General features: G+C 47.9%; 1 protein-coding gene across 1 annotated transcript in view; it reads left to right on the top strand.

Annotated features, from left to right (window-relative positions):
- The window catches only part of LOC138371902 (nuclear transcription factor Y subunit beta-like), a 36,584-nt gene extending 30,915 nt beyond the window's left edge, over positions 1-5,669 (top strand). Inside the window, exons 2-4 of the mRNA XM_069336951.1 lie at positions 3,854-4,315; positions 4,378-4,743; positions 4,839-5,669. Of these exons, the coding sequence (XP_069193052.1) occupies positions 3,854-4,315; positions 4,378-4,743; positions 4,839-5,669 (1,659 nt within the window). The remainder of the gene's footprint in view (positions 1-3,853; positions 4,316-4,377; positions 4,744-4,838) is intronic.
- The last annotated feature ends 11,391 nt before the right edge of the window (positions 5,670-17,060 follow it).

The raw sequence follows: 17,060 nt of genomic DNA, 5'->3' as shown, positions 1-17,060 counted from the left end.
CCCGGATGGGCACATGTATAAGCAAGTAGATGGGGTCGCCATGGGTTCTCCCCTAGGTGTCCTGTTTGCAAACTTCTACATGGGTACCATCGAGCAAAAAGTCTTAGTCGACATGAACTTGAAACCGGCCATATACTGCAGGTATGTTGACGACATTTTTACACAGGTACCTGATGTCAGACATCTGCAGGAACTGAAGGAGGCATTTGAGCAGAGTTCCGTGCTGCGTTTCACTTACGAGATGGAAAAGGATGGGAAGCTGCCCTTTCTAGATGTAACAGTCATGGAAAAGAGCGGAGGTTTCCACACTGCAGTCTACACTAAGGAAACGAACATAGGAATGTGCCTAAATGCCAACAGCGACTGCCCAGACAGGTACAAGAGGAGTGTTGTTAACGCATATGTCGACCGTGCTCTAAGCCACAGCTCAGAATGGAAGCAAGTCGACGAAGAACTCTGTAGGGTAAGGCAGGTCCTAGTCAACAACGGCTTCTCCAATGGTTTCGTCGAAGACATCATAAGAAGGAAAGTGAAACGCCATGTAACCTCTGAAGAGACAACTAACACAACACCTATACCCCCTATTAGACTATTTTACAGGAACTTCTTTTCCATAGCTCATAAAACAGAGGAAAGGGTCCTGAAAGATATTGTTAATAGAAACGTTATCCCTACAGACAAAAATCAGAGGATACAACTGACGATTTACTATAAAACCAGAAAAACGGCCAGCCTACTCATGAGAAACTCTCCAGACACAAAGCAGAACGCTTTAAAAGAGACCAACGTCGTCTATGCCTTCAAATGCCCACTTGGGGACTGTAAGCTCCAAAAAACCCAGTATATAGGCAAGACAACAACATCTCTTTCTAGGCGTTTAACGATGCATAAACAACTTGGCTCCATTAAGGAACATATAATCTCTTCCCACAACCAAACCATCGCCAGAGAAATCCTAGTAAACAACACAGAAATCATCGATAGATACAGCGATAGCAGGCGGCTTGACGTTTGCGAGGCACTACGCATTAAGAAGTCAACACCAGCAATCAACAGCCAATTAATGCACAACTATATTCTACCCACCTCAAGACTCCGCTCCAATATAGAAGCATCAAGAAATATGGACCAATAGGCTTTCTACAATCACTTCCATTTCAATACCCATTGTTTCGTGTTCTGTCTTGTGTTGATGAAATTAATACCCTATTAATGCCACCTCTTGTTCTGTCTTGTGTTGATGAAATTAATACCCTATTAATGCCACCTCACCCCATCCACCTCACTCAAATGTAGATATAAACAAAATCGGAGATGCGTAAGTTCTATTCAGTTGTGTATTTGTAAACTAAAGTCTTTGAAAATGTAATAAGTTTCACGAAACGCGCTCGTGTCGCGTCAGACTAGAAATAAAATTGAATTTTGGAGAATTGATTTTTGAATTACCTCCAACAGTGAAAAGAAATGTACGAAAGATTGAGAAAATTCGTGTTAGAATTATTAATCTTACTTTTTCGGTCATATTTAATAATATATATATATATATATATATATATATATATATATATATATATATATATATATATATATATATATATATATATATATATATATAATGTAAAATACACGTGATTGGTCAGGTCAGTCGTCCACCAGGGCTGAGAGGGAGCACGACCACCAGGGCTGAGAGGGTGCACGACCACCAGGGCTGAGAGGGTGCACGACCACCAGGGCTGAGAGGGTGCACGACCACCAGGGCTGAGAGGGTGCACGACCACCAGGGCTGAGAGGGTGCACGACCACCAGGGCTGAGAGGGTGCACGACCACCAGGGCTGAGAGGGTGCACGAACCACCAGGGCTGAGAGGGTGCACGAACCACCAGGGCTGAGAGGGTGCACGACCACCAGGGCTGAGAGGGTGCACGACCACCAGGGCTGAGAGGGAGCAAGAACCACCAGGGCTGTGAGGGTGCACGAACCACCAGGGCTGAGAGGGAGCACGACCACCAGGGCTGAGAGGGAGCACGAACCACCAGGGCTGAGAGGGTGCACGACCACCAGGGCTGAGAGGGAGCAAGAACCACCAGGGCTGAGAGGGTGCACGAACCACCAGGGCTGAGAGGGTGCACGACCACCAGGGCTGAGAGGGAGCAAGAACCACCAGGGCTGAGAGGGAGCACGACCACCAGGGCTGTGAGGGTGCACGACCACCAGGGCTGTGAGGGTGCACGACCACCAGGGCTGAGAGGGTGCACGACCACCAGGGCTGAGAGGGAGCAAGAACCACCAGGGCTGTGAGGGTGCACGACCACCAGGGCTGAGAGGGTGCACGACCACCAGGGCTGAGAGGGTGCACGACCACCAGGGCTGTGAGGGTGCACGAACCACCAGAGCTGAGAGGGTGCACGAACCACCAGGGCTGAGAGGGTGCACGACCACCAGGGCTGTGAGGGTGCACGAACCACCAGAGCTGAGAGGGTGCACGAACCACCAGAGCTGAGAGGGTGCACGAACCACCAGAGCTGAGAGGGTGCACGAACCACTAGTCGTGGATTACCGAGGAACAATCGTAGTTTTAATAATCACGAGAGTAGTTTTACAATTTAGTTCAGGGAATTCATAGTTAAATATATTATATTTTTTTTATTCATTATTTTACGCAGATTCTTTTCATAAGTATAAGGAATTTCAATGTCGATAAGATTGTATGTGCACCTAAACACCTCTTGTGTGTACATGTGTACATCGTAAAACGTTTAAGGAGTTTGTCTATATACTCGACCTTTCAACACGTTATTCTCCGGAGAGCTCTGCAGTTCAACTCAGATCATCAACAATTTTTTATGCAGACGCTCCGCGCGGTGTCAATTGTGTTTACAGCGGTGAGAGATGCCCCTGATTTACATGATTATATTCATTTCTTACATACACTTTTGTTTTAAATTCTCACCGCGTTATCTTGCTTGGTTACGGTTTTACGGGATTTGGAGTTGAGTTCCTTAAGGCATTTCTGGGTTACAGTAGGCAAGCCAATCAGTTGTATGTTAACCAGAGCAATGTCTCAACGTTTGGAAACCCCAGTTTTGCACCTAGAGGATAACGAATCCTCAGTGCTTCCGGGTGCTGTGGCCATGGCAGACCCAGAACTTTCACCGACACCTGAAATTATCCATCATTTAGGCACTCAGTCTACGGCAGACGCGTCAGACCCCCGGGCAGGTTGCGATGATTTACTGGGGGAGGGGGGCTGCGACGCTCCAAGTCTCCCCCAGCCGTTACGCCCACCTCTCTGCCACAACAACAACCACATCATCACTTGCAGACACCAACAACTTCACAACATCACTTGCAGACACCAACAACTTCACAACATCACTTGCAGACACCAACAACTTCACAACAACAACCACATCACTTGCAGACACCAACAACTTCACAACAACAACCACAACATCACTTGCAGACACCAACAACTTCACAACAACAACCACATCACTTGCAGACACCAACAACTTCACAACAACAACCACATCACTTGCAGACACCAACAACTTCACAACAACAACCACATCACTTGCAGACACCAACAACTTCACAATAACAACCACAACATCACTTGCAGACACCAACAACTTCACAACAACAACCACATCACTTGCAGACACCAACAACTTCACAATAACAACCACAACATCACTTGCAGACACCAACAAGAACACAACAACCACGCCACCAACAAATAAATAAATAAATAAATGTTTATTCAGGTACGGTACATACATACAAGAGATTTTACAAAATTTGATAGATTAATAGATAGAGCTAGTTACTACAGTTACTTGGTACAACACAGGTACAACCCCAGCAACAACAGTTACTTGGTACAACACAGGTACAACCCCAACAACAACAACAACAACAACAACAGTTACTTGGTACAACACAGGTACAACCCCAGCAACAACAACAACAACAACAACAGTTACTTGGTACAACACAGATACAACCCCAGCAACAACAACAACAACAACAACAGTTACTTCGTACAACACAGGTACAACCCCAACAACAACAACAACAACAGTTACTTGGTACAACACAGGTACAACCCCAGCAACAACAACAACAACAACAGTTACTTGGTACAACACAGGTACAACCCCAACAACAACAACAACAACAACAACAGTTACTTGGTACAACACAGATACAACCCAACAACAACAACAGTTACTTGGTACAACACAGATACAACAACAGTTACTTGGTACAACACAGATACAACCCCAACAACAACAACAACAACAGTTACTTGGTACAACACAGGTACAACCCCAGCAATAACAACAACAACAACAGTTACTTGGTACAACACAGATACAACCCCAGCAACAACAACAACAACAACAACAACAGTTACTTCGTACAACACAGGTACAACCCCAACAACAACAACAACAACAGTTACTTGGTACAACACAGGTACAACCCCAGCAACAACAACAACAACAACAGTTACTTGGTACAACACAGGTACAACCCCAACAACAACAACAACAACAGTTACTTGGTACAACACAGGTACAACCCCAGCAACAACAACAACAACAACAACAACAGTTACTTGGTACAACACAGGTACAACCCCAGCAACAACAACAACAACAACAACAGTTACTTGGTACAACACAGATACAACCCCAACAACAACAACAACAACAACAGTTACTTGGTACAACACAGGTACAACCCCAACAACAACAACAACAACAACAACAGTTACTTGGTACAACACAGATACAACCCAACAACAACAACAGTTACTTGGTACAACACAGATACAACCCCAACAACAACAACAACAACAGTTACTTGGTACAACACAGGTACAACCCCAGCAACAACAACAACAACAACAACAGTTACTTGGTACAACACAGGTACAACCCCAACAACAACAACAACAACAACAACAGTTACTTGGTACAACACAGATACAACCCCAGCAACAACAACAACAACAGTTACTTGGTACAACACAGGTACAACCCCAACAACAACAACAACAACAACAACAGTTACTTGGTACAACACAGATACAACCCAACAACAACAACAGTTACTTGGTACAACACAGATACAACAACAGTTACTTGGTACAACACAGATACAACCCCAACAACAACAACAACAACAGTTACTTGGTACAACACAGGTACAACCCCAGCAATAACAACAACAACAACAGTTACTTGGTACAACACAGATACAACCCCTACAACAACAACAACAACAACAACAACAACAGTTACTCGGTACAACACAGGTACAACCCCAGCAATAACAACAACAACAACAACAGTTACTTGGTACAACACAGATACAACCCCTACAACAACAACAACAACAACAACAACAGTTACTTGGTACAACACATATACAACCCAACAACAACAACAACAACAGTTACTTGGTACAACACAGATACAACCCCTACAACAACAACAGTTACTTGGTACAACACATATACAACCCAACAACAACAGTTACTTGGTACAACACAGATACAACCCCTACAACAACAACAGTTACTTGGTACAACACATACAACCCAACAACAACAACAACAACAGTTACTTGGTACAACACAGATACAACCCCTACAATAACAACAGTTACTTGGTACAACACAGATACAACCCCTACAACAACAACAGTTACTTGGTACAACACTGTACAACAACAGCAGTTTCAAACACCAACAACAACACAACAGTCACCGCATCAGTCGCAGTTCATAGCACTCCCACAACAACACTTGTCATCACAACAAGCCACACCGCTCCTCCAACAGCAACACCAGTGGCAATTACCACCGCCCCTTGCCCCTCAACCACCCAATATCCACCCGTGCCTATCAAACCCCCACCTTTCTTGCTCCTCACCCCACCACCCCTTTGCCCCTTTTCCCCTACCTGGCCTTCCGCCCACATCCCAGGCGCTCCCCCACATGTACAGCTCCCTCCCGTACCCCTCCCACTTAACACCTAACCCCCCTCCTGTCATTCATTCTGCTCCTCGTGCTTCCTACCCTACTGCCCCCCACTTTCCCTATGTCCCCGCCCAGTATCCCCTCTCCTAGGCGCTCCTACCTGGTGGGTCTCCTCATTTACCAGCCTTGTCGGGATTGTTACCCAAGCCGGTCTTGCCTAAGTTGATTTGCAATGACCTTTCACGTAATAAAGTCGAGCGCAAGAGAGCGGTAGAGGACGGGTTGAGAGGACTGGCTCTGGCAGGTGGATTCTGCCTTAGCGTCGGCGCCCAGCGATCCTGTGAAGATCCATCTGGCTGCCAGGTTTTGCATAGACCCGAGGGGGCCTCTCATGAAACTCGAGACGTTCAGACGTTTGGGCACATGGCCGGAATTCGTGCATGCGATAAAACAACGTTACAAGGAGCGGATCACGGAGGAAGAGGCTTACAGATATTTGTCAAATCTTCGTCTGGACCCGAATGTTACGGTCAAAGTGTTCGGTACTGTTGTGTTGAGTAGAGTCAGTGACCTCAGGCAGGAACTGGAGTATGACACAGCGGCGGTTGAAAGTTTGGCGAAACACCTCTTTTGCAGATCTTTGCCTCCCACCCTAGGCCCATTTATTGCAACAGAGGGTCTCCATACGAGCTTTGATTGGCGGTTAGAACACGCATCCTCGTTCTGTGAAGTGGAACAGACTTCATCTCGGGTCAGCACCCAGCCAACCCCTTATGTTAATGCTATTGCCAAACCTGCATCAGGTCAGGTCAACAAGGGGCCAATGAAAACCCCCCAACCACAGACCATTACAAAAAGGGGGACGGGACCGCCTCCTCGGCGGGTACATACTAACATCATCACATGTTATAATTATGGGGGTAGAGGACATACACAGTGCTCCTGCCCTAGTGAGGTGTTTGAAGCCTGATATAAGATTCACTTGCATGATGGTCGACCTACTTTTGAGGTCAAGGTTGAGGGTGAGAGTTTGATTGCTTTCATGGACACCGGTAGCCAAGCAACACTCATTAACAGTTCAGCCTTCAGCAAATTCAAACAAGCACGGTTTAAACGTTGTAGTAAACAGCTCTCAGCAGTTAATGGGGGACAAATTGACATCTTGAGTCAGGCCACTGTTAATTTTGAAATGAGTCATGATGGGTCGTACCCTCACACTCGTACAGTGGTTCAGAATCTTGCATTTCCTGGAGATGTCTTGCTCGGCATGGATTTTTTCACAGGTTTTCATATTCTCTGTCTGCTGAGAAAAGGGCGAGAGATTGCCGGTTGAAATTAGGCACTGTATCATACCCAGTTACATTGACTCATCATCCACCTGTTGTAGCTTCCATCCAGCGGAAGCAGACACATAATGCCAGTTACGCGAAATTTTTGTTTCAGTCTCTTCCAGTCAATAATAAGAAGTCGTGTATTTTACATGCTTTTGACAAGCAGACTTGCCCACCACGTTCATTTAGGTTCCTTAGGGTGGCTGTGGGGTCGTCATATCCAGCCTTGTTCTACCCTTCTGGTGGCTGGCAGGTTTGATAAACTATTAATTCCCCACCACTTAATTGTTGTCCTGGACAAAGGTGTCCTCATACCTGTCGTCAATCTCTCACACAAGATCTACCACTTCAGAGTAGGTGAGTTCGTTTCAAAAGCTCTCAGTCGCCTGTGGGCTGCCATGCGGTGTGGACGTGTCGTATGCCCGCTCTGGCAGTTTTGGGGTGATTGACGTTTTCGCCAGAAGGGCGTGTGGGTGTCTCTACCCTCCCTGCTGTTCCTGGTGGTGGGGACGTGGCGTGTTTTGTGATGGGCGGCCATATTCCCGCTGTCGTGCGGTTAAACTCCATCAGATTGGAGTTTACTGGCCGTGCTGGTTACCCGCTGGTGGACGTGGTATTGAGTGACATGCTTCGTGTCCCGATTGGGGACGTATATGGCATTGAGCTGGTCACTGCTCACCGTGTCATTATCAAGTTTATGGGTGAGGCGGTGTACCGTGCTTTCCTACGGAGGTACGAGGGACGTACTTTGCAGCTACAGGACGGCACCGGGTCTGTGACCATTTCAGACCGTAGTGGTGCTGTGACGTATGTCAGTGTTCATGGCACCCCCATGGAGTTTCCTGAGGCTCTCCTCCGGCGATTCTTCCAGAGGTATGGCTCCGTCGTCAGTGTGCGGATGAACTCACTGTCGTCTGGCACGTATTCGGGTGTGAAGACCAACATTCGGACCCTCGGGATGCGACTGAGGTCGGACATACAATCCTCTGTCCGGCTGTTGGGGTACTACGTACGGGTGTTTTATGCCCGGCAACCCCGTACTTGCTTCCGGTGTGGCTTGTTGGAGCATCAGGCTGCCGGGTGTACTGCTGATCCGGTCGTTCCTGTGAACTTGTTCCATGAGGAGGATTTCCCGCCGCTCCCTCTGGAGGAGGACTCCGGGGGTGAGGAGGTGAGCGTCCCGTTCGCTGCTGAGGCTCCCCCAGCGTCACCTGACGTTCCCCCGGTTGTCGCAGACCCTCCTCAGGGTGTTGCAGTGCCGTCGGATGTTCCTCCTGACCATGTCTCTGGCCCTGCCGTTCCCGTGGACCTTCCTGGTGATCCCTGTGGAGCGTTGCCGTCGGCTTCCTCGTCTTCGGCTGTGGAACCTGGCCCTGCATCCTCCCCTCGGGTCCCTCCTGTGCTGGGTGCTGGGGTGGCTGCGGAGCCTCCTACTGTGTGTGGTCCGGTTCCCCTTGTGGTAGAGGCTGCTGCCGTTCTGCGTCGGGCGTCGGTTCGTCCGGCTAGTGGTGCCCGTGCCACTGGATCTGCTTCCAGCTCTGACGATATCCGACCGAAGCCCAAACGTTCCAGGCGTTCGTCTATGGCTTGGGCTGACGTTGGGGACTTTAGTGACTGTGGGTCTTTAAGTGTTGATGGCGTGGATCCGGCTGAGTCGTTGTCTCCGCAGTTGATGGTGGCGGAGGTTCATGTGCCTGCTGGTGCTGATGCCCGTGTCTCGGGTGTGTCTCCTGTTTTTTCCCCGTCCGGGGGCTTTCCGCTATGGGGTGTGGTGGCTTCTGCTGCCAGGGATGGTGCGGATGCTGGTGCTGGGCGTGGCCTGGTGGTGACTTTACGTAAGGATCCGCACCGCCATGATTCCTCGCAGTCGTCTGGTGGTGTGCCCGTGGCCGCTGGTGCCCCTGTGGTGGTGCCCTCTGTTGAGCCCTCTGTCGAGCCCTCTATCGAGCCCCCTCCTGCGGTGTTGTGCATTGAGGACCTGGAGGCCCGGGTTGCCGAGTTCCTGTTACTTGAACGGCCGGAGGACTTTTCTGGTGGGTGGGTTCCGGGTGTATGGGATAGGGTGGCGGTTACTCACGTCCGGAAGGACCCCGTGTGGGTTTCATGTCTGCGGGTGTTTGTTGCCGAGGTTCCGGTTCACATGGCGCAGCCGGTGTTAGGTCACGCCTCCTGGACAACGTGGCTGCTTTGGGAGGCGTTCAATGTGCAGTTTCCGCCGGATATGTTCCCGGGCAAATATGTACACTGATTTCATGTTACTGTAGTTGTTGTTTTTGTTGGTATTCTTGGCTTGTTGGGTGCTATGCAAAGTGTCTTGTTATGTTTCTGATGATACTTTATGTTGTGTTTTATTCTTGGTTCTTCAGGCCAGTGCATGTATGTTGTTGTGTTTGTACCTGTTTGTTTTCTGGTTTGCGTGGTTTGCTTGTTTATTATTATTGTTTATTTTGGCCTCACCCTTTGTTTGTTGCGGGGCGGATGGTTTCGTGTGAGTGTTTTTATTCCTGTATTGTTTCTGTGCTGTACGTTTGCACTGGTGTTTTTCATATTGCTTTACCTGTTGTAAGTGTTTGTTCTTTATGTTTTGTTTGGAATGTATTGTGATTGTCCTGTTATGTTTCCTGTTATGCCTCTTGATGTATGTTTTGTTTTATGAAGGTTTTGTTTTGTGATGTTACTCTGCTTGCTTGTTTGCCTTTGTATTATGTTTTGTGCCTTGATGTATGCTGTATTTTTCTATGCATTTATCGTGTTTGTATTTTGTTGTGCTGTGCTGTCGGCCCTTCTGGCCGGTGGTCTATTGTTTTAATTTATGTTCTGTTTTGTGTGGTTTTTATAGTATTTAATTTGCATGCTTTGCATGTAAAAATAAAAATAAAAATAAAAAAAAACTTCAGGATTCAGGAAATTATAGATCAGATCGCGGCAGCCAAGTATTTCTCCACTCTGGAAGCTAAGTCAGCATATTGGGCCATTCCGGTGGCAGTTAAGGACCGTGAGAAAACAGCATTCTCTGATGGGGTTCACCAGTTTCAGTTTAGGCGCATGCCTTTCGGGCTAAAAATAGCCCCTTCATCATTTCAGAGGGCTATTAACTTCATCCTCAGCCCTGTGTTGGGTAGGCATTCATTAGCATACCTGGATGACGTGGTTATCTACTCCAGGTCGTTTGATGAGCACCTGAGGGACTTGACTGAGACACTTTCATTGTTAGACAAGGCAGGGTTCAAATTAAATATCAACAAGTGCACCCTGGCATCTCAGAAATTCAAATTTCTGGGGTTCCAGGTGAGCACAAATTGCATCCGCCCTGACCCAGACTCATGCCGCGCCATTGCTGAGATGCCCAGGCCTAGGTCAGCAAGGGATGTGCGCCGGTTTCTGGGAGCAGCCGGATACTTCCGCCGCCATGTTGAGGGATTTGCTAGTATAACAGCGCCTTTAACTGACCTAGTAAAGAAGAATACTAAATTTATGTGGACCTTAGAACATGATGAGGTTTATACTAGTCTCAAAAGTCAATTAATTACCGCCCCAGTATTAGCTGTGCCTGATTTTGATAAGGAGTGGGAGGTGCATATAGACGCTAGTGGTATTGCCACAGGAGGGTGCTTAATGCAGCGTGATTCAGAGAACCATCCTCACCCTGTGGCGTATTTTAGTAGAAAAGTGAAGGGACCGGAGGTTAGATAGTCAGCAACAGACAAGGAAGCGCTTGCTGTAGTGGAAAGTGTTAGATATTTTGAGCCCTACCTATTTATTGAGAACAAATTATGAAATTCACCAACTATAAATCCCTACTTTAACACTGGCAATACTGGCAAATTGTTACGGGATCCAGACATGGAAATGTATCAAAGATCACACACATTACCTTAAGACCACTCTCTGCCTCTCAGTCTGGTGGATTCACTCTGTCTCCTGAGGCTCGCCTGATGACCTGCAGCCTCACACTGCCTCCGACACTCCAGTACTCTCTCTCCTAACTATCATACAGGGGCGTGTGAGGAGGTGGTTCACCAGCTCACTTACAATAGTGCTCTTATGCCTGTGGGAGCCAGTACACTTGTTAAGTGCACTTGTTAAGTGGGCGGACTTAAGTTTTGTACCAGCAACCGAAACATGTAGTGTTTGGGCTCATGTGAGAGCCCCAGTCATCAGCAGTCCATAAATGTTACCCTGGCCGGGGTGGCATGTCTGTGGACAGTGCTAGAGCTGATAGCATCATCTCATTGTATGGCATGGAGCCAGACAACTTTGCGCGCGAACGCCTAGGCCGCAGGCGTGGGGTGAAACATGTGGGGTCCCACGCTCGCCGGCCACTTGAGTGATTGTCATGGAGACAGCCGCCATCTTAGTAAACATCTTGAGCCGCCATGTTGGTCGGCCATCTTGGAGCTGCCCTAGGGGCTATGCTACACCGTCGCTGATTGGATGAGAGGGGTAGGCCGCTGTATGCCTTCCTCTCATTGGTTATTTCGAGAAGGACGCGGGAATAGCCGTTGTGTAGCATCATTCTGAACTCAGCCGCCACCTTGTCAAGACGTTCCTGTACTCAATTCGGCCAAATTGATGTATAGGGCGTCGTGGTGGCTGGACTACAACTGCTGATGCTTCCTGCTTCACCTACGACATCGGTCGTCACAGAATCCGGCCGAAGTCGTCGCTTGGAGGGGTTTAAGACATTATTGTAGGCAGGGGGTAGAGGTACAGTGATCTGGGATCGTGGGGGAATGTGCATACGAGCAGCAACAGACTCGTAGATCCCATACCAGTGATGATTAGACTTGCTAGTGCTCTGTAGCAGTCGATGGGAACGGGGAAATTCGTGTCAGTGTTAAGGCAATTTCCCATGTTGGTGTGAGACGCTATCGTTGTGTGCGTCACCTGGGTATGAACGCTTCACTTCACCGGGGAGTCGAGGGTGCGAACTCAGCCGTGTTGAGTGGGAGGGGTTCGAGTGTGCGCCAATTTTCCGTGTTTGTACTACGGTCAGGAACTACCGCCGCCTACGCCACCCGGAGCGAGCCAGCCACCTATAGCGGGGTGCCTGATGTATGGGAATGGTGTGTAAAGCCGGCAGTGTGAATGAGTAAGTACCTATGTGTGTATTTCGGTGATTAGTAGTCTCTAAAGCTTGAATTCGAGGTCAAGTGTTCCGTCACATTGTCACGCAGCACCTGTTCAGGTGGAGTGAATTGTGGGCGAGGAGATTAATCACCTGTGTTGTCATCTTGTCAGTCCAGAGGGACTTAAGGTCTGGTGTACACAGACGTACAGTGTGTGTGTGTGTGTGTGGGTACACACGGGAACACAGAATATACATAGATTAGCCAAGGACGGAGAGGATGTCCATGTAATAAATTCTTTTATTTCATTGAGGTAATCATTTTTGATCGTCCGTGGGACGGAGTGATATCATTTCCATGTGTGGTCTTGCAGGTGTGGAATTCCAACACTGAGCGCTCAGGTATGTGTAACGCCAGTGATTCCTGGCAATGATTATTGTGGAGTGTGCCACAGTGTGGCTTAAATTTCTTGTAGTGTTCCCAGGGCCGTGACAAGTGTGATTTATATAAATATATATATTGTGGTTGCAGTATTAATTAACGTAATTTTGGTGAGGTTTGGTGAGTGACGAGGCCGTCTAGAGAGACCGCCCCCGCTCTGTCGAGTAACGTAACTCTCGAGTGTTTATCGGCATGCGTGACCGATAAATCACTCACCCATGTGATTTAAGGAGTGTGAGATTCTCCTTAGTGTTCCCAATAACGGTTGATAGCTGTAGGCTACATGTGTCAGCGGTAATTATATATATATATAATCGTAGTGTCACGGTGCCCAGTGTTAATGTGTTATTTACTGTGTGGTGATTGCAATATATTGACCTATGTTCTAGGGGTCATTTGCAGCAGTAAGTGTGTGCAGGGTTCTAATATTTGGAAATTAGAGTACTTGCCGTGTGTGTTATTGCAAAGGGGGTTGTTATTTGATGGTGATTGTTGCTAGTGTTGAGCAATCACCATATGTGATTGCAGTTCAGTAAAACCATTGTGGGGCAGGGTTCTAGAGGGTTCATGTCCTGTATGTTATTTTGCTAGATTCTGCAGTATTGTCATTGCAACCGGATTGTAACATAAATCACTGTGATTTGTTAGTGTGATTTGTCATTGTCGTGGGTGAACTCGGCTGTAGACGAGTACTTGGATACAAATATATTCTCCTGGTTATCTGGTAGGACATCGAAGTCCAGTATTCAGTGAGGTGATTGCGAGGCAATTAATATAACGTAACCAAGGGAACGCCCATTGCTTTAAGAGAATTTGTTCTTTGACAATTTGAGTAACGTAGAATGCGTTTGGGTTAATTTACTTTCCTGTAAGCAGCTACGGTAGTCTCGAGGAGCCTAGCCATCAGCCAGATAAGAATTAGAGTATTGTCTGTCGTAATTAACGGTCAGTGGGCCGGGTAATTGACGTGTTTCAGGAAGTCAAAGTAATTAATCTCGATCCTTGTTTGATCGACTCACACGAAGGCTACATTGTTCCATTAACGTAACGTCGTTATCTGCCCGGAAGTACCGGCATTGGATTGACTCGTGAGAGGAGTAACGTCATTTAGAATAACGTAAACGTGAGGCTAATTTCTGTTATTAGTCGCCTGAATTGGTCTGAGTATGGAAGGCTCAGACGGAATTCGTACCTTAATGTAAATTGCTGAGCCAGTGTGAAAGGTTGCGTATTTTAATTGTTTAATTATTGATCTTGAGGATAGTAATTAATTACTCTAAAGGTAATCACGAGTGATTACCGTTCTCTTAGCACTTTGGACATTGTAAATCAGAGTTTACCATCGCTGAGTGATTAGTAACCGATTAACGTAAATTAACGTAACTAGTAGAGATTAATCAGCTGTCTGGAAGTACAGGGATTAATGGGATTTTCTCACTGAATGCTCGACGGGTAGAGTGTTGTTTGATTTCCGCGTTACTAGTGACAGTTGTAAGAGTTGTTAATTTAACGTAAATATTACCTTGTAATTAACGTAAATCTTATTGTGTTATTAACGTAAATCAATTGTTATTGATTGTTGATCGTCCGTGGGACGGAGTGTTAACGTAAGGATTAATTTGTGGAAGGGTGCTGGAGTTGCCAGTGAACCCATTAGTTATTGTTGTCATTGAAAGACTACTGATTTGATTGCATTGCAACCGCTGTTGTAGGTGTAGACTGCACTGAGGCGTAGAACAGTTAGGAGGTTACTGGAGACGTGTTTCAGAACCTACTGTGTCATTTGTTGTAATTGTGATTATAGATCTGTTAGTTCTTGCTTGCTTGTTGATTCCGCTGTGGTCACGCTTATGTTCGAGTTAGTTCATTATGCAGCCCGAGGGGCTGGTGTCTAGCTGTCATTGATAGTGTCACAGGAAGGATTTCGAGTAACGTCATTGACATTTCTTTGTTTTGTTGTAGTAGTTAGTACTTTATTGAATAAACTAAGTTGTTATGGTTAACACTGTCTTTTCGTTACACCCCCACACATTATTATTGTTATGCAAATGTTCTTCACACTCGACTAAAATTGAGACTAATTTTCTGAGCTTTGGATCAAATATACGGCACCACACAACAATAAATTATTGTTGTGAGAGCCCGTGACCTACTCGTTAGATTCGCTTCGGCGATTGGCGAAGGTCGGCGGCCTAAGTGGGGGGGGATTTCAATTTTCATTGGGGTCTCGGCGTTTGCTCGCGCCTAGTCAATTGTTCATACATGGTCCCAAAGTGAGGAATGAGCTGGTTACTACACTGGTGTGTTAGCTAAGCAAGTCCTTCCTCAGGCGACCTAGTTGAATATCACGACGGGAATAATGGTTAAAGAATAAAGAAAGTTCTTAGAAATTTTCCGAGCTAAAATTCCTTATACCAATTATAATTTATTCCACAAATTCTCTCAAAAACTCTCACAGGGCGCATATATATATATATATATATATATATATATATATATATATATATATATATATATATATATATATATATATATATATATATATATATATATACACACACAACTGAATCACGAGTGGGGGGGGGGGGTGTTTTAAGTCTGGTGTGGACCTGTTGCCAGCTGATTCAGCCTACTCGGGAAAAACTGTTTTGCATACCGAAATAGTTGGTCAGTACATCAGGGCGTCAGCTTCCCATGATGTTCAAAAAGCACTCAAGATGTACCATTAAGTTCTTTGTCAAGACCATCAGGATTATTTATAAACAGGAACAAGCTGACTAGGGAGGCGGCAAAAAATATTTCAATCAACTCTAGCTGAATCTGAGGTCACAGGCTGACCTTAACCCAACCACCAGGGCTGAGAGGGTGCACGACCACCAGAGCTGAGAGGGTGCACGACCACCAGGGCTGAGAGGGTGCACGACCACCAGGGCTGAGAGGGTGCACGACCACCAGGGCTGAGAGGGTGCACGACCACCAGGGCTGAGAGAGTGCACGACCACCAGGGCTGAGAGGGTGCACGACCACCAGGGCTGAGAGAGTGCACGACCACCAGGGCTGAGAGGGTGCACGACCACCAGGGCTGAGAGAGTGCACGACCACCAGGGCTGAGAGGGTGCACGACCACCATGGCTGAGAGAGTGCACGACCACCAGGGCTGAGAGGGTGCACGACCACCAGGGCTAAGAGGGTGCACGACCACCAGGGCTGAGAGGGTGCACGACCACCAGGGTTGAGAGGGTGCACGACCACCAGGGCTGAGAGAGTGCACGACCACCAGGGCTGAGAGGGTGCACGAACCACCAGGGATGTGAGGGTGCACGAACCACCAGAGCTGAGAGGGTGCACGAACCACCAGAGCTGAGAGGGTGCACGAACCACCAGAGCTGAGAGGGTGCACGAACCACCAGAGCTGTGAGGGTGCAAGAACCACCAGGGCTGTGAGGGTGCACGAACCACCAGGGCTGAGAGGGCGCACGAACCACCAGGGCTGAGAGGGTGCAAGAACCACCAGGGCTGAGAGGGTGCACGAACCACCAGGGCTGAGAGGGTGCATGAACCACCAGAGCTGTGAGGGTGCACGAACCACCAGGGCTGAGAGGGTGCACGAACCACCAGAGCTGAGAGGGTGCACGAACCACCAGGGCTGAGAGGGTGCACGAACCACCAGGGCTGAGAGGGTGCACGAACCACCAGGGCTGAGAGGGTGCACGAACCACCAGGGCTGAGAGGGTGCACGAACCACCAGGGCTAAGAGGGTGCACGAACCACCAGAGCTGAGAGGGTGCACGAACCACCAGGGCTAAGAGGGTGCACGAACCACCAGAGCTTAGAGGGTGCACGAACCACCAGGGCTGAGAGGGTGCACGAACCACCAGGGCTGAGAGGGTGCACGAACCACCAGAGCTGTGAGGGTGCACGAACCACCAGGGCTGAGAGGGTGCACGAACCACCAGAGCTGCGAGGGTGCACGAACCACCAGGGCTGAGAGGGTGCACGAACCACGAGAGCTGTGAGGGGGCACGAACCACAAGGGCTGAGAGGGTGCACGAACCACCAGGGCAGAGAGGGTGCACGAACCACCAGAGCTGAGAGGATGCACGAACCACCAGAGCTGAGAGGGTGCACGAACCACCAGGGCTGAGAGGGTGCACGAACCACCAGAGCTGAGAGGGTGCACGAACCACCAGAGCTGAGAGGGTGCACGAACCACCAGAGCTGAGAGGG

This window comes from Procambarus clarkii, chromosome 37 (assembly GCF_040958095.1).
Source record: "Procambarus clarkii isolate CNS0578487 chromosome 37, FALCON_Pclarkii_2.0, whole genome shotgun sequence".
Classification (NCBI taxonomy): domain Eukaryota; kingdom Metazoa; phylum Arthropoda; class Malacostraca; order Decapoda; family Cambaridae; genus Procambarus; species Procambarus clarkii.
The sequence above is the reverse complement of the archived record's forward strand: the minus strand, read 5'-3'. Positions and strand labels throughout refer to the sequence as shown.